Here is a 27,809-nt window from a genome sequence, read left to right as displayed (position 1 = left end):
ATCCCAGATTAAAAACCCCATTCTAATCCCATATCTCACTAGATGATTGCTCAGATGCCTCCAGGTCTAAGCTTCTACCATGATGGCTTAGTATAATGGCATCAAAGATGTGACACATACCATTTTGTTCCCTCTGCACTCCTGCAGCCAGTAGATCAGGTTCCCCAAGGCTTATGTCATTCAGTCTGGTTCCTAGACACTCCATGCAAAGGTGTTTGCACCATTCCTCAGCCTCCAGCTCTGCAAATAATAAGTAATGACCATGATACACAGCTTTGCACAAAGGTATCAAGAAACAATCACTAGTGGTACAAGGGATAAAGCACTGGACCTATACTCAGGATGACCTAAGTTTAAATCCTGCCTGAGACACTTGATGGTTGAGTGATTCCAGAAGTCATTTGACCTCTCTAAGCCTCAGTTTCCTGAACTATAAAATAATAAAAATAATAGCTCCTACCTCACCAGGTTGTTATAAAGATCAAATGGGGTAATATATGTAAAATGCTTTGCAAATCTTAAAGGGATTTATAAATGCTAGCTATTGTTATTGTTACAAGTTCTGTGAATGAATCTGAATTCTGCATCTCTATTTACAGCAAGACAACCAAAAAAATTTAAAAACACAATCACTGTCCAGTGTCTATTTTCTAAGTTATTGTTGAGATAATTCTAAAATAATTGTCTCCAAGATATAATGATGCTTAACGTTTTCCACCAGGGAAATTTTAGGCAAGAGTGATTTTGTAGATCAGGCCTGCATAATCTTCAGCCCAACAGAGGATTTCCTCTTCATTTTTCATAGGCCAGAAATCCTTTCTTGCACTGCAAGAAGCCTGCAGGCCGTAAACAGCCTATGGGCCACAGGTTATGCAGACCTGTTGTAGATAAGTTGATTATAAAAATGAATAAAACTGAAATAATTATATAATAATGCAATTTAAACATTCTTACAATTACAAAATAGCAATGAATGGTCCAACAACTCCCTGTTTATTAATCTCATGTATTTTGGGAGTCTTCCCCATTAATATATACTTATCTCACACAATTTTCCTGGGCATGAATGTGATGAGATATTCTGAACAGGCATTGAGATCCTATGGAAATACAAAGTTTGATGAGGACAATCATAATGAATTTAAGCTTACTGATGGTATTTGGCTCACTCATATTTCCCTTTGTTATAGGATTAGTTACGCTCAACAGCTCTAAATCTAAAAGATGCATAAATGGATCAAAGGAGTATTGAATTAGATCTTCTCTCTCCATTCTTGTAGTTTATTTGAAAAAAAAGTTTATTTAGGCTTATAAAAACCTAACTTTGGTTCTTCCAGTGATTGTTGTGTTGTATGGCCTTGGGCTAGTCACTACGCCTCAGGTTCCTCATTTTCAAAATGGAAAAAAAAAAAAAGCTTATGCCAAAGGTGCCAAATTCACACATAGTAACAACATAAGCAGTGGGCTTTGGGGTCAATAGAGACAGTAGCAGCAACAGTTACGGGAGTTTTCAAACCAGAGATGGTAAGGGAATTGGATAAACTGGTCAGAAAGAGATTATAGAAGACCCTGAGCTGACAGTGAGTGAAAGACCCTGTTGCATTGTCCATCCACAGTTCCAGAGAGGAGAGAAATGCTAGGACTTGCAGGTGCAGGGGACAGGGACCCTTTCTGGGTAAAGACCAGATCATAGACCAGGAGAGTAGCGACCATATTTTTTTCTGGATTACACCACCCTGGAAGCACTGAATACTTACAAACTCCTAGAACTAACTCTGAAAACAGCAGAATGAAAATAGCCTGAAGTTTGGGACAGAGACTCCTGTACCTTACTCCACGAACAGAGACCAACATTAACATAAAGTTAAAAGTCAAGAAATAACATGAAAAATAATTAAACAACAACAACAACAACAAAAAACCTGACCATAAAAAGTTACTATAGTGCCAAGGAAGATCAAGACACAAACTCAGAAAAAGATAACATGAACATAGCTATAAGCAAAACCTCAAAGAAAAATTAAAGTTGGACACAAATCCAACAAGAATTCCTGGAAGAACTAAAGAAAAAGATAAAAGTGAAGAGGAAAGAATTAGGAAAAGAAATGAGAGTGATGCAAGAAGAATATGAAAAGAGAATTAACAGCTTGATAAAAGAAGCACAAAAATACAATTCTTTTGGAATTGTCTTTGCATGCAATTTTCCATTGTATTTCTGAGAAGAGCCAAGTCTATCAAAGTTGATCATTACACAATGTTGCTGTTACTGTGCACAATGTTCTTCTGGTTCTGCTCAGTTCACTCAATATCAGTTCATGTAAGTCTTTTCAGGTTTTTCTGAGATCCACCTGCTCATCATTTCTTATAACACAATAATATTCCATTACATTGATATACCACAACTTGTTCAGCCATTCCCCAATTGGTGGGTACGCACTCAATTTCCAATTCTTTGCCACCACAAAAAGTTTCTACAAGTATTTTTTTATGATCTTTTTGGGATAGAGATCTAGTAGTGGTATTGCTGGATCAAAGGGTATGCAAGATTGAGAGATATTTTAAAAAAAGTATTAGAAAACCTGAAAGCCATGATCAAAAAAAAAAAGAGCCAAGACACCATATTTCAAGAAATTTTAAAGGAAAACCACCATATCTTAGAAACAGATGGTAAAATAGTAATTAAAAGTATCCATTGATTACCTCATGAAACTAATAAAAAAATGAAAACTCTCAGGAATTTTATAGCCAAATTCCAAAACTTCCAGGTCAAGGGGAAAATATTGCAAGCAGCCAGAAGGAAGTCATTCAGATGCTGTGGAGCCATAATCAAGATGACACAAGATTTAACAGCTAACATGTTAAAGTAGTAGAAAATTAGAATATGATACTCTGGAAGGCAATAGGGCTAGGATTACGACCAAGAATTACCTACCCAACAAAATTGAGTAAAGTACTTCAGGGTAAAATGGATATTTAATGAAATAGAGGACTTTCAAACATTCCTGATGAAAAGACCAGAGATAAATAGAAAATCTGACATTTAAACAGAAAACTCAAGAGCAGTGTAAATGGGTAAACATGAAAAATAAATCATAAGGGACTCAATAAGTTTAAACTGTTTCCATTCTTATATTGGAAGATGATACATGTAACTCCTGAAAACTTTATCATTATTAGGGTGATTAGAAGGAGTTTATGTAGACAGAGGGCATGAATGTGAGTCAATTATGTTGGGATGGTCTCAAAAAATATGAAGGGATGAGAAAGAGGAAGCACTGAAAGATGTAGGAAGGGAAAGGAAGAATGGGGAAAATTCTCTCCCATAAAAGAGGCATGAAAGGAAGATCATTTATGATGAAGGGTTAGATGGGGAGGGAGAATGGCAGGCAAAACTTGAACCTCAATCTCACTGGAATTGGTTCAAAGAGGGAGTAACCACACACACATACATACACTCATTGGGATATAGGAATCTATCTTACTCAACAGGGAGGTGGGAAAGGAAAGGTATAAGGGAAAAGGAGAAAGATAAAATGGAGGGCAGATTAAGGGAGGCAGTGGTAGAAGCAAAACAGATATTTGAAGAGGGTCAGTATGAGAAGAAAGAGAGAATAAATAGAAAAAATTGGATGAAGGGAAATATACAGTTAGTAGTCATAACTATCAGTGTGAATAGGATGAATTTACTCATAAAACAGAAGCAGATAGTAGAATGGATTAGTAAACAGAATCCAACCACATATTGTTTATAAGAAACACACTTTATCACCACTATTATTCCATATTGCATTAGAAATGCTAGCTATAGTGATAAGAGAAGAGAACAAAATTGAAGGAATAAAATTATATAATGAGGAAAGGATTCTATAATTCTTTGCAGATGATATGATGGCACATCATAGAGAACCAACTAATAAAGTAGTTGAAACAACTTTAGCAAAGTTGCAGGATGTAAAATAAACCCACATAAATCATCAGCATTTCTATATATTACAAACAAAGTGCAGCAGGAAGAGATAAAAAGAGTAATGACATTTAAGGAACTGTAGACAATATCAAATACTCGGGAGTTTACAGCCAAGGCAAACCCAGGAACTTTATGAACACAATTACAAAATACTTTTCAGACAAATAAAGATTTATCCAAATAAGTAGAGAAATATTAATTATTTATGAGTAGACTGAGCTAAAATAATAAAAATGACAAGTCTAACTAAATGAATTTACTTATTCAGCACACACTAATCAAGTTACCAAAGATTTATCTTACAGAACTAGAAAAATTTTTAAAAATCATCTGGAAGAACAAAAGGTCAAGAATATCAAGGGCATCAATAAAAAAATGTGAAGGATGGTGGCCTCATAACACCATATATTAAACTATATTGCAAAGTGGTAATCATAACATTTATTTGGTACTGGATAAGAAATAGAGTAGATCAGTAGAATTGAGTAAGTATACAGTACACAGTAGTAAATAACCACAGTAATCTATTGTTTTCTAAACCTATAGATTCAAGTTTGGGGGACAAGAACTCATTATTTGACAAGAATTGTTAGGAAAACTAGAAAACTATTTGGCAAAAACCAGGTAGAGACCAACATCTCACACTGTATAGCAAGATAAGGTCAAAATGAGCACAAAATTTATATATAAATGGTGAATATCATAAGCAAATTAGTGGAGCATGGAATATTTTTTCCTGTTAGTTCTGTGGATAAGAAAAGAATTATAACCAAGCAAGAGACATAGAAGTTCATGAGAATTAAAATGGATAATTTTGATTACAATAAATTTAAAGTTTTGCAGAAACAATAACAATGCAGCTAAAATTAGGAGGAAAGTAGGAAACTGGGAAAAGTTTTTTCAGAACAAGTTTCTCTGATCAAGGCCTCTTTTTTCAAACATATAGGGAATGGAATAAAATTTATAAAAATAAGAGTCATTGCCCAATTGATAAATATTTAGAAGTTACGAACAGGAAGTTTTCAAAAGAAATCCAAGCTATCTATGATTATACCAAAATGTGTTCTAGATCACTATTAATTAGGGAAAAGCAAATTAAAACAACTCTGAGGTACCACTTTATTAGGTTGGCTATTGTGATAGAAAAGAAAAAGGAGAAATTTGTGGGGGGATGTGGAAAAATAAGGACACTAATGCACTGTTGGTGGTGTTGTGAGTTGGATCAACCATTCTGGAGAACAATGTGAAACTATGCTCAAAGGTTATAAAACTGTGTGTACTCTTTCTCCTGGCAATACCACTACTTGATCTGTATCCTAACGAGATCTAAGAAAAAGGAAAAGGACATATTTATACAAAAATATTTGGTGCAGATCTTTTTGTGGTGGCAAAGAACTGAGAGGATACCCATCAATTGGGAAAACAAGTTGTGTTATAGGATTTTGATACAATGTTGTTATGCTATAAGAAATGACAAGCAGGATGTTTTCAGAAAAACTTGGGAAGACTTATATGAACTGGTGTAAAGTGAAGTGAGCAGAACCAGGGGAATATTTTACAGAGTAATAACAATATTGTAATGATGATCAACCATGACAGATTTGGCTACTCTGATCAATATAATGATCTAAAACAATTCTGAAAGACTCATGGTGAAAAATGTTATCCATCTCCAGATAGAAGACTGATGAACTCTGACTATAGATTTAAGTATATATTTTTTTTTCACTTTTTGAAAACATGGTTAATATGGAAATGTATTTTCCATGATTTCACTTATAACCGATGTTATATTATTTGCCTTCTCAATGGCTGGGTGAATGATGGCAGGGAGAGAGAAAATTAAGAATTCCATTTTAAAAAAAGAATGTTTAAAATAAATGATAAATTTGTTTTCTTTAAAAAAGCCTATACATGTTATAGTTGAGGCAACTGACATGAGGAGCAAGTTTCCATAGTGGAAACTGTCCAGACCACCCTTTCTTGTTAAATGTGAAAACCTTAAAATTATCTATATCTCTGAGGAGTCACTGTATCACCACAGATGTTCTAATGAATTCATCAATAACAGGGGAATTCTAATAAGTTCTGGATGGGACATAAAGCACTTTTTTTCTGTAAAAAAATTCTTATTTAACCAGTTAACAAAAATTAGCATTCCTGTGCTTAACGTTCTAAGACTCTTAAGATTTATATATGCAAGTGTGTATGTATGTATGAATATATATATGTATTTACAAAGATTTACAAAGGCCACTTGTTAATTGCCAATTTCCCCCCAGAAACTCACATATTATTTTCTCAGACCTTCAGTGGCTATGATTATTGAAATCTTATCACTTTGAGGTTCTGAATTATCCCTTAGAAGGGCTTTCCCTGTTTTCCTTTAAAATATAAAGCCAGATATAGAGTCTTTTTTTTTTTTTTAAGATTTGAAGAAAGAAGGAGGAACAAAATTCATTCCCTGGAAAATTTTAAATCAGAAGGTGCTTCAGATAATGGCATCAGTGAAGAAAGCTTCAGACAGAGGTATAAAATCTGAGATCTATGAAATCCTAAATTTTCCTTAAGTTCCCTAAAATTGAACAATGCAATCAAGGATCATTCATCCTTCTTGGCATACCTAATGCCAGCTCCTAATTCAAGGTTAGTACAGGGCAAGGGAAAGATTTCTGCATCTGGAGTTAGAGGCCTTGGGTTTCAATTTGTATTTGTGTGACTATAGGGAATTCATTTAACCAGTCTTGAGCCCAGTTTCCTCTCTGTATGTGAAAGGCGTTTAATTAAATGACCTCTGAGCTGTTTCCTATCCCTAAATTTATGATTTCATCAATGATGTAGCCCTTAGTTTATAGTGTGAACATTGTTTTCTATAACTGGTCAAAGATCAGAGATGTTTACATAATGTAACATATCTATTGGCAAATAAACAATCAAAGCAACATTTAAGAAATCTGAAGAAAAAGAATTAAAGACAAATGCAGAAGTTGGTGCCACAACAAACCAGAACCAGAACCAAAACCAAAACCCGAAACCAAAACTATAACCCAAACCCAATACCATAAATTTAGGAAGTAATAAGGGTTTATTGAGTTCACCAGCAATGATCTCCCTCGACATGGGCTGTGTGCCTCCCTGAGGACTCCCCAAGGAACAAAAGAACAAAGCTTATATAGGTTTCAATTTTGGCAGGAAGTGAATTGAGTATGAGTGAGGTTTGATTGGATAAATCAGTCTCACCTTTTTAAATCTAAAGATTCAGAATTGGCATCAACTGGTAAATTCATGGAATATGACTTAATGCCAGAATCATGCAAGTTGAAGATGGAAAGGATCTTAATCAGTCAATCAATCAACAAGCATTTATTAAGCACCTAATAGAGATCATCTACTTTGGCCTTCTTATTTTTACAGATGTTGAAAACAAAACTAGATAGATGAAATGACTTGTCCCAGGTCTTTTCCAAAACATTAGGCCAAACAATCTCTGTTGATCTTATGGATATTTAGCAATTTATCCTCATTTCTGTCACTGAATTCTCTTCTGACTACTCAAAGAGTATAGCAAACACTCAATTTTCCCCTCTAGGCAAATGTCTACTAAACCAGCAAAAAAAGGTGGGGGGAACAGGAGAAAGGTGGACCCAAAAAGGTGTCCTGGCAATGAAACTTCTTTTGTGTCCCCAGGCATACCTCAAGAACAGTTGTGTTCTTATCCCAAAAAGCTGTCAGGCAATTTATAGTACAGAAAAATACATTTTCTTTTTATTTTTGGTGTATGTGTGTGTGTGTGTGTGTGTGTGTGTGTGTGTGTGTGTGTGTGTGTTGGCCTTGCAAAGAATACATTTTGTCCCTCATCACACACATCGTTGCTTTCAGATGGAGTTACCCATAATGGAATACACATGGGCTCACAACATCACAACTTTACAGCTAGAAGGGATGTTAGAAGTCAACTAGTCTAACCCCTTCATTTCACATAAACGGAACTTAGGCCCAGAGAATTAAGTCACTAGAACAATATCACATAGGTAATAAGTGGCATAGTCAGAATTTAAATTCAGAGTCTATTAATTTTATCACCATAACATCTCTTGTAAATGTTCTTTTCTCTGCTTTGACTGCTCTGGTGCATCATTACACCTCATCATCTCATTGTAGGACTATTTTGCTATAGCTTGCTGGTAAGCCTTCCTGTCTCAAGTCTTTCCCTACTTCATTCCATCCCCCACTCAGATACCAACATGATCTTCCACAGGTTTAACAATATCAACCCCACCCCCACTCAATAAAGTGGTTCTTTATTACCTCCAAGATCAAATATAAAATCCTCTATCCTTTAAAAACTGCCCTCCCCACCTTTCCAGTCTTCTTATACTCTACTTACTCCCAGGTACTCTGTGATCCAGTGACATTGGTTTTCTTGCTGTTCTTTCCATAACACATTCTATTTCCCAACTCAGTGCTTTTCCTGGATATCTAGAATGCTCTTGGTCCTTATCTCTGACTCCTGGCATCCCTAGTTTCCTTCAAGTCTAAACTAAAATCCCACCTTCTTCAAGAAGCATTTCCTTGCCATTGTGGGGGCAGGGAGGGGTAATGCTGGTACTTTCCCCTTGCAAATACCTACAATTTACCCTGTATAGTATATATCTTGTACATTCATAGTTGTTTACATGCTGTCTCCCTTGTTAGAATGTGAGCTCCTCGAAGGCAGAGACCATGGTTTTTACCCTTTTTGTGTGCTCAGAGTCGAGTACCATGCTTGGCACAAAATAAGTGCTTAATAAATGTCTGTTTACTAACATGAATCTAAGCTCAGTGTTATTCAAATCTGACTAAATCCATGGCTCTCTAGACTAGTTCTCCACCTCTGTCCCAGTGACATTCTCTCATTGGTGATGTCTTTACCTTTACTCCCTTCTATGATTACTGACTTCCTGTCCCAGAACCTATATTTGAAGAACTGCCCATAACAACCATAGTCACTCCAAAGCTGGCTCAGTCCCTGACTCCCCAGACTATTTCTTCTCATCCTTCCCAATCCTTTAGCTTCCTTTTATTCTTGGTTTTCTGCTACTTGAATATAAGATCCTTGAGGAGAGGGATTGCTTTTCTTTTTGTTTGTATTTGTATTTCCAGTGCTTGGCAAAGTGCTTGGCACATAAATAGCATTTAACAAATGTTTTATATACTCGTCTTTCCAATGTTCCATGCTGCCTGCTATTCCAGCCTGCATAACTTTGCTATGTCCTCTTTTCTTTTTTCTTTACTGTGAGTCATACTCTCATCACTCAGGAATGTTTCTCATTTAGTTTCCCCCACTCTTATTTTCTCCTGCTCTATCATCTTTCCTATTTATTACCAATTCTCTAAAATCCCAGCCCAATATCCCTCACAACAGGTCTCTGCCTCAGTAGTCAAGGGCTCTTCTTTCCCACCTGACTGCTTTGGACTTCTCTATCACCCCCTTTCCCACCTCCCAAAGTCTCCCTGCCCATTGCCTCCCTTTCCCCGCAGCCCTTTTTCAACTTCCTTTTGTGTGTGGTCCTTTTCCATTAGATTACAAACTCCTTGAAGTCAGAGACTATCTTTCTCTTTCATACTTCTATCCTAAGATGTTGGCACAAGGCCTAGCATATAGTAAGTGCTTAACAAATGCTTATTGACTGAATTTACTTACCTTTATATGTGTATATTTTAATATGTGTATATTTTAACATTTTAAGATGTGCATGTTTCAAACTATGTGTGCTGCCTTTAATTCTTTATGAAAGATGAGGCACACAATATATCATAATTCAACAGAGAAATAAATTTAAAAGTAGCAGTTGTGCTATGGGTGGACATTGGGACTTGTAGGCCTGGCAGCAAATTAATTTGACTCATTAGGTACCACTGACTTGGCCATATTTGCAGCATATTTTTGGCTAAAATAACTTAAACTATTGACTGATCAGCTGGCAGGTAACAAGAAACTTTGTCTTCCACAGGAAACCTCAGTGAACTTCAGCCAGAATGTGGAAGGGTTTATCCAAGGACTTACTGCCCAGAGAGTATAAAGGACAATTGCTCTTTCTGTACACATATGGATAAATTTTTGTTTTTTCTACTTATCACAATTCTAGACTTTTTTTTTCTTTCAATATTTTTTGGATCTGTTTTAGCAAGCTGTTGACTTGTTTTTCATTATTTTCTTTCATCACTCTCATTTCTCTTCCCAGTTTTTTCTATACTTCTCTTACTTGCTTCTCAAAATCCTTTTTGAGCTCTTCCATGGCCTGGGACCAATTCATATTTTTCTTGGAGGTTTTGTATGTAGGAGCTTTGACTTTGTTGTCTTCTTCTGGTTGTATGTTTTGATCTTTGTCACCAAAGAAAGATTCTGTGGTCTGATATTTTTTGCAAAGTTTGCTCATGATCCCAGCCAGTTATTTGAGTTATAAACTTGATGTTAAGGTAGGGGTATGCTTCCGGTGTGGAGAATGTTCTGTCCTAAGCTTTGGGGGTTTTGTGCAGCTGTTTTCAGAGATACTTCTAGGGACCTGTAAATTTTCAGTTCTTCGAAGGTGGTATGATAAGGGACAAGGTGTTTATTCCTTTCCTGGCCTGTGCTCTGGTCTATGAATGACCATAAGCACTCTTTTCGGCCATGGAACTGTGAGGAGGATTTCCTCTCCACCACCACTACAAGCTCCACCATGCCAGTACTCCTCCTCACCCCAGGACTGCCACCCAGAATTGTGACCCAGATCCAAGAACAGGCAAAGCAAGAGAATCCTGTACCAGCAAAGAGATCCCTGCAATCCCCCTCTTATCAGCCACTCAATTCCACCTCAGTGTGTGGGCCAGAAGCTCCAGAAGCAGCTGCTACCCCAGGGCTGTGCGGGACTGGGGCTGGGACTGAGCTTCTCTCTCACAGCAGTCACAGACTTTTCCTAATGACCTTCTAAGTTGTCTTTGGCATTTGTGGGTTGAGAAGTCTGGAAACTGCCACAGCTGCCCATGATTCATCCTCTGAGGCCTGATCCAGGTTCGCTGAGGCCTGTTTTGCCTGTGTACCCATGCTGAACTGTGTTTCTCTTTCCGCCCAGCATGATATACCTTTCTGATCAACCATCCAGGTTGTCTTGGGCTGGAAATTTGTTTCACTCTGTCTTTTTGTGGGTTCTGCTACTTTAGAATTTGTTTAGAGCCATTTCTTACAGGTATTTGTAGGGGTTTGGGTCACAATTCTAGACTTGAACTATATAATATGGGTTATTTTCTCTCTTTATGTAGCTCTTCAAAGGAGATAATATCAACTTTTTGTCTTGGCCTTTTAAAATCCATGTGAAAGGTCTCTGAAAAGTTCTTTTGAATTGAGAAATATGGACTTTCTAAATGATCAATCCATATCAAACTTGTGTATTCATTTCTTTCTGCAAGTAGATATGCTGCCTTGCCACCAGAAATGGGCTTGATCATTAAGCAGATAAGATATAGTTGCCATTGATTTTTCATTTTTATCAAAGACACGGACTACTTTTGGAAGAAAGTGGGGGAGATCTACTTGTAGAAATCCATAAACCCAGAGACCATACTTTCTGAACTAAAAATCAAGACATGTGGTCTGACAAAGGATATTCTATTTGAAAAGCTTTGTTAAAATACACTTTCTTTCAAAATTGGGATGCATGTTTTCTGAGCTCATTAACTATTTCATAAAAGAGGTACATATAACAGTTTTGTATGATTCTGAGCATCAATGGTACTTTTCTCAAAGGATGTAGATATGTTTAATTAAAGGAGCTATCTCACCATTAACCTGAGTCTCAAATATATGTGCATCTGTAAATATGAATTTGTGGTTCAAATACACTGAGAGTCAGAGATGGTGATAAAGTCTGTTTGAGTTTTCCTTCTTGGCAAAGTAGAAAATAATCATTTCCAGCCACATGGGCACTCCTGTAATAACTATCCAATTCCACATGTCTCATGGCTGCCCTAAGAAAGCCATCTGTTTCTCCTACTGTGGACATGTCAGGCCTACAGAGACAAACTCTACAACAGAGGCTTAACATAAATAAAATATCATAGAATGAAATATGTGATTGTCTTCTGACCAGTATATAGAGTTATAAAAGCTTTTCTAACATTGCATAGAGACCAAAGTAATGTTTTTTATAGAATGAAAAATTAAGGAACATGGATATTTAACTGCTACATATACAGAAATATTTCCCTGGTAAGGATTTTATGAGGTTAATTTTTCATTCCAATTCTTTAATCTGTTGACTTTTAACACTCACAAGTTAAAACGTCAAGTCATTTAATTAACATTTGCTAAAATAAAATATATACTTAAATCTTTCCAATACAGATGGGTGAGAGAAAGAGAGAGAGAGAGAGTGAGAGAGAGAATATTCTATCCGGGAAAACCCTTGTGTTTGTTAAGCCAAGCCATACAGGTATTTCCTACAATTAACAAGATAAATTCCAAAAGCCACTGAAGTCATTGTAAATTGGTCATTGAAATCTCAACACATTTCCTAGTAGAAAATGAAAGGTTCACAAATAGGCCACAAAAGTCAACCTAAACAATAAGACAACTGAAATCAATTTATATTTAATCTTTGAGTTGACATCCTCTCGCTTCTCCTACAATTTGTTGAATACTTTCCCCTTTGTCTCTTCTTCTTCCAATGCTTTGTTGTAGTCTTGCAACCAAATCAATGTTTGTCAATTGTTTTTTATGGGAAAATGTACTGCATGGCATTTGTTGAGAGGGGGATATAGGACCCACAGAATGCCTGTATCCCTTGCTGAATCTTTAGTTGACACTGATCATTTTGTTCATGGTAAGAAGGGATACAGAAGGACTGAAAAAGATCTAGATAGCTTACATTTTAGGCATGTTGATAACTGGCTGCTTAGTAGATAGCCTGAAGAGATTGTACAGATAGCCTTGGGGCTTAAGAGGAACACTTTTCATACTTGTCATGGCCTGGGTTAGTAGTTCACATTTATAAATATTGATAAATCAAGTTTTTATAGTACAAATAAAGATATGAATAGCAATCAAAACAGATGGCATTAGTGTGAGAAAAGCCAACAGATATTTTGGGGAAACTTTAGGAGTCTCAAATATTATTGTATTAATTTCACAATGTTTGTCAAATCCAATCTCTTCTTTCTACTCATATGGCCACCATTTTATTCCCTTTGTCTTGAACTAATGGAGTAACCTCTTAATTCATCACCCTGCTACCTCTCTCTTTAATCCAATCTACCCTCCACATAACCACCAAAGTAACCTAAAACAAATGGCTGACAACATAACCCTTCTTGTTCAATAAATTCCAATGGCTCCTTATTATCTCTAGGCCAAAATATAAATGCCACCATTTGACATGTACACACAAACACATATATCTATATACACATATACATATATACACATATATACATACACATTCACATATATACATATACATATGTACACATATATAATCACACAAACATACATACATGTGCATAAATTTTCATCTTGTATTAGCAATGACCATAATGAATGAGTATGGGCAACCTATTTTTGGAGGAAGGGTTACAAACTTTTGATTTCATCTGTTGAGGGAAATTTCCAGTATAACAACTTACATTGATGCAGTTTGTCAACTCCCCTATAACTTATTACATTTTTAGAGAGTCACTGGGGCCACTGAGAAGTTAGGTGATTAGAGTCCAGGAATGGAGAACCTGCAGCCTCAAGGCCACATGGAGTCTTTTAGGTCCTCAAGTGCAGCCCTTTGACTGAATCCAAACTTCACAAGAACAAATCACCATAATAAAAGGATTTATTCTGTAAAACTTGGACTCAGTTAAAAGGCCACATCCAAGGACCTAGAAGGTCACATGTGGCCTCAAGGCTGTAGATTCCCCACCCCTGGAATTAGACCATGGTCACATAACCACTATATGCCAGATGCAGGAATTGAATCTAGGTCTTGCATTTCAGGTAGATAAAACAAAATTTCTTTTTTATTTGTTTCAGAATCTTCTTTTTCAGTTTTGATTGCTATTTCCCAGTCTCTGGACACCAAAATTTAGTGAACAAGTCTGTGATTACTCTCTCCACATTTTTCATGACATTGAAGAATATAATCATATTATGGACATTCTGTCTTAATGTTTTAGTTTTTCCTCATTATTTATTTGAACAAATCTTATCTTAAAAAACACTCATTTAATATATAGCTGAAATGGGATTTTTCCTAGCTTCATTCTAATATACCACCCAAAATTATTGTTTTTGCTTTTCATTCATTCTTTTAAAAAGTATAGAAATCCATATCCTTCTTAGTTCCTGTTTAGACAAGCTATACATATTTAATTCTTTTTAATACTTTTTTGTGTAGACTATTTAATTTGTTTCTTTGGTTATTTATCTTGTTTTTTTTCCCTGTGACTTATCTTTTCCCTTTCCATATTTTTCCAGAATCAAGTAGCTCAGAGATGAATACAAACTTCTTTAGATCCATCACATTTTGTTTTCTTTTTTTGCCCATACTATGCAATGTCTTACTTCCCTCACAGTTCCACCCAATTTCTATCTTATTCTTCAAATGCTCAATTATTCATTATCTTCTTGTAATAAAGTTATGATAGTGTTCTAATAACATTTATTATGGTTGTCTTTCCATAACAGACACACATTTCCAATAACTGACCACTTCTCATGAATTACAGATTGTATTTAAGCCTAGAAGTTTTAGGTAAGAAAATATACCATTTTTTGTTAAAGAGAACACAATGGATATCTAATTATTAGAAGAATCAGAAGAATAAAAGAAAAAAGTATATAGGGAATAATGAAAGGTAACTAAAAGTCATTATGGTAAGGGCATAAGAATAAGAGAAAATAAACAACAAAAGAATAAGTAGCAGGGAAAAACAAGGGCAAAAATTTATAATGGAGAAATATTAGAAACATATCCATGAAACATAGGTGCAAAAGATGGATGCCTACTTTCACCATTTTTATATGACATATTTTTGAAATTTCTATTAACATTTAAAAGATGAGATAAAAATGTCATTATTTGCAGGTGACATATAACAATGCATATCAAAATCCAAGTGAGTCAGCCAAAAAATTAATAGAGAAAATAAATAAGTTCATCAAGTTAAGGATATACAAAATTAACCAACAAAACATCTGGATATTATTATCTCACTGGAAAAATAATGACTTTGAAAATGAATTGAGAGATAATTTTTAAGAGTTATTGGACTTTCTGAAAGTCATAATCAAAGAAAGAGGCTATATTTAATATTTCAAGAAATTGTGAAGGGAAATGGCCCCAATATCCTAGAATCAGAGTGTAAAATAAAAATTGAAAAGAAAACATTGATCTCCTGAAAAAGATCCAAAAATGAAAATTCCCAGGAATATTGTAGCCAAATTCCAGAGCTCCCAGGTCAAAGAGAAAATACTACAAGCATACAGAAAGAAAGCATTCAAATATCATGAAACTATAGTCAAGATTACATAAAATTTATTAGCTAACACCTTAAAGGAATGAATGACTTAGAATATGATAATTTGAAAGGAAAGGGAGCTAGCTAAGATTAATCTATTTAACAAAACTGAATATAATACTTCAGGGGGGAAATGGACAAAATTGAACACAAAATTTTACTTTCAAATACAAGAGTCAAGGTAAGTATGAAATATAAACAGGAAAATGAAATCATAAAGGACACAATAAGGTCAAAATATTTATGTTCCTATAAGTGAAGATGATACAGGTAACGCCTAAGAACTTTATCATTATTAGGGCAATAAGGAGGAGTCAATATAGACTGATGGTACAGTTGTGAGTTGATTATGTTGGGATGATCTCAAAAAAAATGCAGAAATTAGAAAGACAGAGGAATTAGGAAAAGAGGGAAGAGAATGAAGAATGAAGAAAATAATCTTACATAAAATAGGCTTTCAAGGAAGGGTTTTTACAGTGGGGGGGGAAATGGGGGTGGGAGAGCAGGTAATGCTAGAACCTCACTCTCACTTGAACTGGTTCAAAGAGGAAAAAGCATATGTAGGCACTCAGTTGGGTATAGGAATCTATTCTACCTAACAAGAAGTAGGTGGGGAAAGGGAAAAATGGAGAATGTGATAAAAAGGAGAGTGGATTAAGGGAAGTAGTGGTTAGAAGCAAAGCAGACTTTTGAGGAGGGGCAGGATGAAAAGAAAGAAGAATAAACAGAAGAAAATAGGATGGAGGAAAATGTAGTCAGTAATAATAACTATGAAAGTGAATGGGATGAATTCACTCATAAAACTGAAGTGGATAGCAGAATGGATTAGATCAGTATTCAACAATAAGTTGGTTACAATAAAAATGAAACACAAGGAGTTAAAAGATTGGATCAGAATCTACATGCTTCAGCTGAAGTAAAAAAGGCAGAGGTAGCAATCATGATATCAGACAAAACAAAAGCAAAAATAGACCTAATTAAAAGAGATAAGCAGGGACACTACATGTTGCTAAAAAGTACCATAGAAAATTAAGTAATATCAATACTAAACATATATGCACTTAATGGCAGAACAACAAAATTCTTAAGGGAAAAATAAAATAGGTTACAAGAGGAAATAGATTGTAAAACTATACAGTACTAGTGGGAGCCCCCAACTTTTTCCTCTCAGAGCTAGAGAAATCTAACTATATAATAAATAAGAAAGAAGTTAAAGAGATGAATAGAATTTTGGAAAAGTTAGATAGATCTCTGGAGAAAACTGAATGGGAATAGAGAGGAGTACACCTTTTTCTTAGCTGAAGTTTTTCATAGAACTTGACCATGTATTAGAGCAAAAAAAAACCTCACAAATGCAGAAAAGTTGAAATAGTAAATATACCATTTTCAGACCATAATGCAATAAAAATTACATCCAATAAAAGGCCATGGAAAGCAAGCATTAAAATTAATTAGAAATTAAATAATCTAAATCTAAAGAATGAGTGGGCCAAAGAACAAAACACAGAAATAATCAACAATTTCATTAAAGATAATGTCAATAATGAGAAAAAATATCAAAACTGTGGAATGCCATCAAAGTAGTATCTGAGGGAAGGTCTGAATGCAAATATCAATGAATTGGGCATGCAATTAAAAAAACAGATGGTAAATATTGAAATCAAATTGATTATATAATTTGCAACCAAAGGTGGAGAACCTCTCTACAGTCAGTTAAAACAAGACTCGGAGCTGACTATGGCTTAGATAAAGTTTCTTTTTGCAGAATTTAGACTTAAATTTAAGAAAGCAGATAAAACTATGAGACCACATAGGCATGACCTATATAATATCCTTTATCAATTTGAGGTAGAGGTAATGAATAGATTTAAGGGTTTAGATCTGGTAGATAGAGTGACTGAAGAACTATGAGCAAAGGTTTGCAATATTTTATGGGAGGTAGCAACAAAGAATATCACCATAAGAAAGAAAAACTAGAAAACAAAATGGCTGTCTGATGAGAATTTATAGATAGCTGAGGAAAGAAGGAAAGCAAACAGCAAAGGAAAAGGGAAAAAATATACGTAACTGAATGCAGAATTCCTGAGAATAGCAAGGAGAGATAAAGTTTTCTTAAATGAGCAATGCAAAGAAACAGAAGAAAACAATAGAATGGGAAAGACAAAAGATCTCTTCAAGAAAATTTGAGATATCAAGGCATCATTTCATTAAAAAATGTTCATGATACAAGACAAAATTGGCAGAGACTTAACAGGCATAGGAGAGACTAAGAAGAGGTGGTAAGAATATACAAAAGAATTATAAAAGATAAATTTTAATATCATTGATAACTGTGATGGTGTTGTTACTTATTGATTTAGAAAATTCTGGAGAATGAAGTCAAGTGGGTTTCAAGAAGCATTGCTAACAATAAAACTAATGGAGGTAGTGAAATTCCAGCTAAGCTACTTAAAATCCCAAAAGATGATGCTCTTAAAACATTATACTTAATGTGCCAGCAAATTTGGAAAATTCAGTAGTGACTTCTTAGTTGGAAAAGATCAATTTATATTCCAAAACTGAAGAAGGGTGATACCAAAGACCATTCAAATTTCCAAACAATTGTGCTCATTTTATATACTAGCAAGGTAATGCTTAAGATTCTGCAAGCTAGGCTTCAGCAGTATGTGAACTCAGAATTAGCAAAAGTGCAGTTTGGTTTTTTGAAGATACAGAGGAACTAGAAACAAAACTGCCAACATTTGTTGGATCATGGGGAAGAAAGGGAGTTCCTGGCAAACATTCACTTCCATTTCATTGATTACACTGAAGCTTTTGACTATATGGATCACAACAAAATGTGGCAAATCCTCAAAGAGATGGCAGTACCAGATCATTTTACTTATCTATTGAGGGACCTGAATGTGGATCAGGAAGCAGTAGTTAGAACCAAACATGGAACTGATTAATTTGAGACTCAGAAAGGAGTACAACAAGGCATTGTCATTGTCACCTTATTTATTTAACTTACAGGCAAAGTACATCATGTGAAATGCCAGCCTGGATGACTCAAAAGTCAGAATTAAGATTGCTTGGAGAAATATCAACAATCTCAGAATGTAGATGATACTACTCTGATGGCAGAAAGTAAAGAATTAAGAAGTATCTTGATAAGTGTGAAATAAGGTGCAAAGACTGGCTTGAAGCTTAACATAAAAAAAAAACCCAAACCCACTAATATTGTGGCACCTGGTTCCATCATTTCCTGGAAAACAGAGGGTAAAGAAATGAAAGCAATATTAGATGTTATATTCTTGGCCTCAAAGATCACTGCTGACAGTGACTGTCACCATGAAATTAAAAATGCTTGCTCCTTGGAGGAAAAGCAATGGAAAATATGGACAGCATACCAAAAAACAGAGACATCACTTTGCTGACAAAGTTTTGTTTAGTCAAAGGTATGGTTTTTCCAGTACTAATGTAGGGCTCTGAGTGTTGAACTATAAGGAAATCTGAGCACTTCAAAATTGATGGTTTTGAAGTATGGTGCTGGAGAAGACTATAAAGAGTCCCTTGGACAGCAAGGATATCAAAACAATCAATACTTAAAGAAATTAATTCAGACTATTCTTTGGAAGAACAAATACTGGAGCTGAAGCTTAAATACTTTGGCCATATAATGGGAAGACAAGACTCATTGGAAAAGATTGAGAAAAATTGAAGGCAAAAGGAGATGGATATGGCAGAGCATGAAGTGCATAGATAGTGTCATGGCATCAATGAACATGAGTTTGGACAGACTTTGGGAGACAGTGGAGGAATGAAAGGCCTACCATGCTATGATACATGGGGTCACAAAAAGTTAGGTATCACTGAAAAACTTTATAACAACCACAGGAAAAGAACAAATAAAAATTAAAATTAAAGATGAATAAATAAAAAATAAAAATAAACAATTGAATACCAAACTAGAAATCCTGAAAACCAAAGGAGAAAGTAGAAAAATTGAACTAATAAATAAAACTATGAGCTAGTTTTATGAAAAAAAAACCCAATAAAATAGGTTAAACCATCAGTTAATTTGATTAAAAAAGAAGAAAACAAAATTACTAGCAGCAAAATAAAAAAGGCAAATATATCACTAATGAAGGTGCAGTTAAAACAATTTTTAAAAACTATTTTGCCAAATTTTATGCCAGTATAACTGACAATCTAAATGAAATGGATGAATATTTGCAAAAATATAAATTGCCCAGATTAACAGATATTTAAATAACTCTGTCTTAGAAAAAAGAAGTTGATCACACCATAACTGAGCTCCTTAAGAAAAAATTGCCAGAACCAGATTGATTTACAAGTAAGTTCTAGCTCACATTTAAAGAACAATTAATCCCAATACTATATAAACTATTTGAAAAAAATAAGTAAAAAGAAATCTTATAAAATTTCTTTCATGACAAAAATACGGTTTTGGTATCTAAACCAAAAAGAGCAAAAACAGAGAAAGAAAATATAGGCCAATTTTCCTAATGTATATTGATGTACAAAATTTAAATATAATACAGGAGATTATAAATGTCCTGCATTCTGACCAGAACAGATTTATACCAGGAATGCTAGACTGGTTTGATATTATGAAAACTAAAAGCATAATTTACCACATCAATAACAAAAATGACAAAAATTATTTGATTATCTTACTAGATGCAGAAAAAGTTTTTGACAAAATACAGCACTCATTCCTATTCAAAACACTAGAAATCATGGGGATAAATGGAACCTTTCTTAAAATTATAATTATTATTTACCTAAATCCAAGAGCAACCAATATGAAATGAAGATAAGCTAGAAGCCTTCCCAATAATATCAGGGGTGAGACAAGGATGTCACTTATCACCACTATTATTCAATATTGTATTAGAAATTCTAACTATAGCAATAAGTGAAGAAAAATAAATTGAAGGAATAAAAATAAGGAAATAAGTAAAAATAAGGAAATTAAACTCTCATTCTTTGCAAATGATATGATGGTATGTTTAGAGAACCCTAGAGAATCAATTTAAAAAAAATAGTTGAAATAAATTTCTATATATTATCAACAAAATCTGACAGGAAAGATAGAAAGATAAATTCCATTTAGGATAAATGCAGAGATTATGAAATATTTGGGAGTCTACCTAACAAGACAAATTCAATGACTTTGTGCACAAGATTATAAAATACTTTTCCCACAGAGATAAATAACTGGATAAATACTGATTGCTCATGGGTAGACCAAGACAATACAATAAAAATGACAATCTCACCTAAATTAATTGACTTCTTCATTGCCATACCCATCAAACATCAAAGAATTATTTTATGGAGCTTGAAAAAAATATAAAATTTCATCTGGAAGATCAAAGAGTCAAGAATATCAGAGGAATCAATGAAAAATGTGGCAGACTACAAACTGTATTACAAAATGATAACCGTCAAAATATTTGTTACTGGCTAAGAAATAGAGTGGTGGATCTATAGAACAGATTAGGTACAAAATACGCAGTAGTAAATGACCATAGTAATCTAGGGATTGATAAACAAAAAAACCCAAGTTTTGGAGAGAAAGAAGTCACCATTTGCAAATAGCTGGGAAAACTGGGAATCAGTATGACAAAACCTTGGATTAGACCAACATTTAACAAGGTATACCAAAATAAGGTCAAAATGGGTAAATGGATATAAAGACATAAAGGATTATATCATAAATTAATTAAGGGACCATTGAAAAATGTAGCTGTCAGATCTATGCATAAGAAAAGAATTTTTGATCAAACAAGAGATAGAGAGGATTATGGCAAGCAAAATAGATAATTTTAGTTACGTGAAATTAAAAAGCTTTTGCCCAAGCAAAACCAATGCCTACAAATTAGAAGGAAAACAAGAAAATAGGGGAACATTTTATAGCAAATTTCTCTGATGAAGTCCTCATTTTTCAAACATATAAGGAATTAAGCCAAATATGTATATGTGTGTGTGTGTTGTGTGTATGTAATTCTCCAGTTGATAAATGGTAAAAGAATAATAGCAGTTTTTAGAAGAAGAAATCAAAGCTATAAATAGTCACAAGAAAAATGTTCCCCATCACTACTGATCAGAGAAATGCAAATCAAAACAACTTTGAGATATCACCTAAAACCTATCAGATTGGATAACATGACAGAAAAGAAAAATGATAAGTACTGGAGGGGATTTGGGGGGGAAAAGGGACACTAATGCATTGTCGCTGGAATTGTGAACTGGTCCAACTATTGTGGAGAATGATTTAGAATTATACTCAAATAAAATTGTGCATACTTTTCACCCCAGCAATACCTCTACTAGAGGTAGAAAAGGAAAAAAAATTGTATGTTCAAAAATATTTATAGCAGCAATTTTTGTGGAGGCAAAGAATTGGAAATTGAGGGGATATCCATCAATTGGGGAATGGCTAAACAACTTGTGTTATATGATAATGATGGAATACTATTATGCTATAAGAAATGATGAGAGAGGTGGTTTCAGAAAAACCTGGGAAGACTTAAAGGAAGTGATGAAAAGTGAAGCAATAAAAATCAGAAGAACATTGTACATGGTAACAGTTATATTATAAGGATGATCGACTGTGAAAGACTTAGCTACTCTGATAAAGAGAATAATTGAAGACAATTCTAATGGACGTGTGATGAAAAATGCTATCTACCTTCAGGGAGAGAATTGATGAATTTTGAATGCAAATTGAAGCATACTTTCCCTCTCCCTATTTATATTTCTTGCTTTTAACTTTTTTTTGACATGGTTAATATGGAAATGTTTTTTGCATGGCTTCCTATGTATACTTGGTATTATATTGCTTGCCTTCTCAATGGGTGGGTGAGGGATGAGAGGGACAAAGAGAGTTTCAAAGTCAAATTTAAAAAAATGTTAAAAACTAAATAGATTAAAAAGAAGAGGTGAAAATGAAATGTTAGCATACTTGAGAAAACTGGTTAACAATTAACAATCACAGAACATATCTAGACCTTTATTTCATATATCTCAGCAAAATTTAGCTGAATATTAGAAAAATTTAAAAAGGAAGAAAATGGGATGGAAAATGGAGTCATTTATTTATTAAAATTATACAGATGAAATAATTTTAATGTTATAAGAGAAGGAAATATTAGGTAAATGTAATCACTATAGCAAAAAATTGCAGTTAACAAAATAGTTATGATTTAATAGCTTGACATACAACATAGAGAGAATAGTTTAAAGTTTACAAAGGTAACTTTTAATACGCAATTGATAAATAATCAAAGATTAACTTTTTTAAATTAGAAAATAATAGAGTTAATCTTCACTTAAAAAAAAACTCAGACAACAATAATCATAAGAGATTCAAGCAACTTTGAGATACTATTTTACTCCCAAAAATTTGGCATATTTTTAAAGCATCAAAATAATGATCATGGGATTGTGGATAAAAAGGACATACAGTCATTTTTGATTGAATTAAAACAACAATGAATTCATCTTTTTAAAATAATCATTTCCCTATTCAAAAACTTTAAAAATATATACTAAAATTCTATTATTCAAAATATGTTCTTCATGTATTATAGGAAACAAATGAACTGTCTTCTCAAAGATTTTCATAGAATCATTATTTTGTAATTACAAAAAAAAATCTTAAAATCAATCCAACCATTCCCAAATTGGGGAAAACAACATAAATCAATATACATTAATTTAGCCAAATTTTATTATTAAAGATAGAAAAATATGAGAAAATTTAAAAATTTATGAAAATAACTTTTTAAATTGTCTGGTATATAGTAGGTACTTAATAAATGCCTGTTGACCTTCATGAAAATAGCATAACAAAAAAAGACAAAGCACAGAAAATATGAATATAGAAGAGGGAAAGTAAATTCACATAAACAAATAAACATAAATACTGATGATGGGGTATAGGCCCATCATTCAGTTTCAGAAGCCTAGACCTTTGCCCCTTTCCCCTAAAAGAATTTGGCCCCCATTTGTCTAAGGGCCCCAGAAAACCCTTAAAGTTTTCCTTATTGACTGCCCTTATCTCCCTTTGAAAGCCCTAGTCCCACCTTTTGATCTTATGCAGATGCCTTTCAAACTTCTTCCTTCCAGTTTCTCTCATTATTTATTCCCATTGTCTATTCAATCTCTTAGACATTCCAATCAGAATTCTTACCTAGACCCTTTTCCCAGCCCCTTCTCTGGTCACCCAAAGTTACTTTAGTGTATATAAGATCCACACAGGCCCTCATTTAAAGGCTAAGACTTTCTCATGCCCAAAAGCTGAGACTTTCTCATACCTGCTTGTCCCTACTGGTGTTACTAATGTTCAGATTCCTTAAGAGCATGGCCTTGTTATGGTTTATCTCTAATAAATTTCTTCTCTGGATGGAAGAAGATTTGGGTTGAATTCATTCAGGCAGGGCCCATCTCACAATCTTGGGGTCCCAGCACCCCTAAACCTCTAAACCTCATCACTGATAGATTTAGAGGAGTGACTGAAAAATTATGACATTTTTGTATTGAAATTTAGTTTTTTTAATTTATATATTTTAGTTGTAAAATAAGGTTTTTTGTGTTTAATCTTAATAAAGTCATAATACATCATTGAAAACAAGATACGTTTATACATTGCACTGTGTATCCCACTCTCTAGAACAAGGAAACTGAAACAACTGAACAACAAGGAAACAATTCCTTGATGTTCAGTTGTTTCAGTTGTGTCTGACACCACTTGGCATTTTCTTGGCAAAGATACTGGAGTGGTTTACCATTTCCTACTCTAGCTAATTTTACAGATAAGGAAACTAAGGCAAGCAGGGTTAAGTGAGTTGCCCAAGGTCACACAGCTATCAAATGTCTGAGGCTGTATCCATCTGATAGGTTTTAGGTGATATCTCAAAGTTGTTTTGATTTGCATTTCTCTGATCAGTAGTGATGGGGAACATTTTTCTTGTGACTATTTATAGCTTTGATTTCTTCTTCTAAAAACTGAGACTCCAGGTCTGGTACTCTATTCATTATACCACCCAGCTTCCTAGCTGCCTGATCATATATGAGTCCTCAATTCATTTCAATTAAAATTTGTTAACCTCCTATTATATGCAGCACATGACATAAAAAGATGTGTTTTCTGAATGACATGCTTTCTAGAAACTTGAAACTAAAAAAGAAAAGGACAAGTATGCAAATAATTATTATACAAAGTGTAGTGAATCAAGTGTGAAAAAGAGAACCAAAGAAAATGGTAAGAGAAATTTGAAGTATAAGTAATGATTTTCATCTGGACTGGGGGGAGGGTGTGTCAGGGAAGGCATGGAAGAGATTGCATCTAAATAGAACCTTAAAGAAGGAAGAAACTTAAAAAAACACTTAAATGAGAAGGCTGAGAGTTCATTTTAGTCATGGGGAAATGGCATTAGCAAGAGAGATAGCAAAAGACAAGACAGGTTAGGTAACAAAGTAACCTAGAAGTGCTGGGAGTAATCTAGTTTGGCTGGAATTTGGAAAATGTGAATGGATATTGTATGACAGATGACCAAATGAATAAGTTAGAAACAGATTTTGCAGGGTTTTGATAGCCAATGTCAAGAGTAAATACTTTATACAACAAGAATTGAGAAGCCACTGATTTTTTTTTCCTAAGTAAAAATGAGTGACATAATGGTATTAACAAGTTTATTTGAACAGTGAAGTAAGGCATAGATTATAGAATGGAGGCAGGAACATAAATAAGAAAGTTATACAATAGCTTTATAGTCTTACTAAAAAATAAGATGAGACCGTGAACTAGGATGATTACAGTGGAAATGGAAAGGAGGGATTTGTGAGAGATATTGCAGAAATAAAAATAATAGGAATTATCAACTGAAGTAATATATGAGATAAGGTTAAGGAAAGTCAAATATAACTCCAAGTGTTTTTCTATAAGTCTGATCTTGGATGAGTGAGAAAGTGTCTGTGCTATTAGCAAAAATGAAGAAATTATAGGCAAGATATTTGGGGTAGAGAAGAGAGATGATGAGTTCTGTTTTAAAGATGTTGAATTTAAGGTCCTGGCTTCCAGTATTGGAAATAGAGCATTAATAATAAACCATTTTTTTATAGCACATTAAGGTTTGCATAGAGATTTGTATATTAATGTCATTTGATCCTCATGACAACTCTGTGAAATAGGAGTTATTCTTATCTCCATTTTAAAGATGAGGAAACTGAGGCTAGATGAGGTTAAGTGGCTTGACTAACAGAACAAGTAGTATGTAAACTCATGTTTTCTGGCTTCAATTTCAGTGCCCCCCTTTAATACCAAAACAACTCTAAAAGAGAGATGGGGAAGGAGAGGGAGCTGTAGATTTGGAAATTTGTGTTGATGAGTAAAGGCATAGGCAAAATTACCAAGGGAGAGACCATAGATAAAGGAGAGGGCTCAAGACAGAATCTTGAAGAACACTTATATGTAGAGCATCAGAAGAGGATGAAGCACCAGCAAAGGACACAAAACAAAATAATATTAAGATGTCTAGGAAGAAGGATGCAAGATTGAAATGTTATAGAAAAAGGTAGAAAGAGTAAACGGAAGAAAGCAATGGTACCCAGAGTTGCATACTTCAGAGGTAGAAAGTGATGTGAGGAAATAAAGAGGCCATTGGATTTATTGATGAAGTGGTCACCAGTGACCTCAGAAAGAACTATTTCAAAAGATTCCAGAAGACTGAAATCATATTGGAAAGACCTCAGGAAGGAAAACATGTTGAGAAAGTAGAGGAAGCCCCTGTGGCCTATTCTTTCCAGTAGTTGACAGTGGAGAATAGAAGAAAGATAACATAATAGGTTTATAGTGTCAAGGGAAGGTTCTTTCTAGGATAGAGACTATTAACTCCAAAAAATCCAATACAATAAAATTCTGTTAAGTATCTATTATGTGCCAGCCACTGAGGGGAAGAATCTCCTAGAAAAGGAGAGAGTGAAAGTAGGGAAGGGGTCAAGAAAGATGAATGATGTATAAAGCTCATGGAAAAGAAAGGAAGGGATAGGATCAAGAGTATAGTTATATAGTTAGCTTTGTGCATTTCTTCCTTTGGGGCTGAAAAAGGAGGATTATAAGGGCCTGATGAGTGAGGAGGTAGCAATGTGAGCTTGGAAAACATGCAGAATAGAAAAAGAAGTGGTTGAGGAACAGGGAGACCTCAACCTGAGCAGTTACATCGCTAGCTAGTTTTGTGACTATAGACAAATTCCTTGGCTTCTCTGAGCCTCAATACCTCCTATATAAAATAAAATGGATGGGGGGTGGAGCCAAGATGGTGGAGGGAAAGCAGTGACTGTGTTGAGCTCTCTCCCAAAGCCCTCCAAATACCTAAAAAAATGGCTCTAAACAAATTCTAAAGCAGCAGAACCCACAAAAAGAGAGTGAAACAAATTTCCAGCCAAAGACAGCCTGGATGGTTGATCAGAAAGGTACATCGTGCCAGGAGGAGAGAGGAACGTAGTTTGGTGTGAGTGAACAGGCCGCAGCGACCCTGGAGCAGGCCTCAGAGGACTGAATTGCGGGCAGCTGTGGCAGTTTCCAGACTTCTCAACCCCTGAATGCCAAAGACAACTTAGAAGGTCAATGGGAAAAGTCTGTGACTGTGGTGAGAGAGGAGCTAGGTCTCAGCCACAAATCCCGAGGGCAGCCGGGGCTGCGGCTTTTTCCTGAGCTTCCAGCCCACAGACTGAGGGGAAATTGAGTGGGTGATCAGAGGGGGACTGCAGGGATCTCTTTGCCAGTACTGAGGCAGGAATTTCTTGCTTTACCGGTGCTTGGATCTGGGTCACAGTTCTGAGGGGCGGTCCTGGGGCAAGGAGGAACGCTGGTGTGGTGGAGCTTGTTGTGGTGGTGGAGAGAAAATACCTCTCCCCTTACTTTATCATATCACATTGGAAAAACTGAAAATTTACAGGTCCCTAGAAGTACCTCTGAAAACAGCTGTATAAACCCCAGAAGCTTGGGACAGTACACTCTTCACATTGAAAGTAAACTTTTACCTTAACAAATAGTTTAAAACTCAAGTAATTGGCTGGGATCATGAGCAAGCAGCTCAAAAAGAGTCAGACTGTATTATCTTACTTTGGTGACAAAGAAGATCAAAACATACAACCAGAAGAAGACAACAAAGCCAAAGCTCCTACATCCAAAGTCTCCAAGAAAAATATGAATCAGTCCCAGGCCTTGGAAGATCTCAAAACAGATTTTGAGAAGCAAGAGAAGTAGAGGAAAAACTGAGAGTGATGCAAGAAAATCATGAAAAAAAAG

General features: G+C 34.7%; 1 protein-coding gene across 1 annotated transcript in view; it reads right to left on the bottom strand.

Annotated features, from left to right (window-relative positions):
• The window catches only part of DOK6 (docking protein 6), a 622,361-nt gene that overhangs the window by 254,055 nt on the left and 340,497 nt on the right, over positions 1–27,809 (bottom strand). Inside the window, exon 4 of the mRNA XM_027852414.1 lies at positions 121–240. Coding sequence (XP_027708215.1) covers positions 121–240 — 120 coding nt within the window. The remainder of the gene's footprint in view (positions 1–120; positions 241–27,809) is intronic.

This window comes from Vombatus ursinus, unplaced genomic scaffold (assembly GCF_900497805.2).
Source record: "Vombatus ursinus unplaced genomic scaffold, bare-nosed wombat genome assembly UNPS02009573.1, whole genome shotgun sequence".
Lineage (NCBI taxonomy): Eukaryota > Metazoa > Chordata > Mammalia > Diprotodontia > Vombatidae > Vombatus > Vombatus ursinus.
This window is presented reverse-complemented; position numbering and strand designations above follow the sequence as displayed.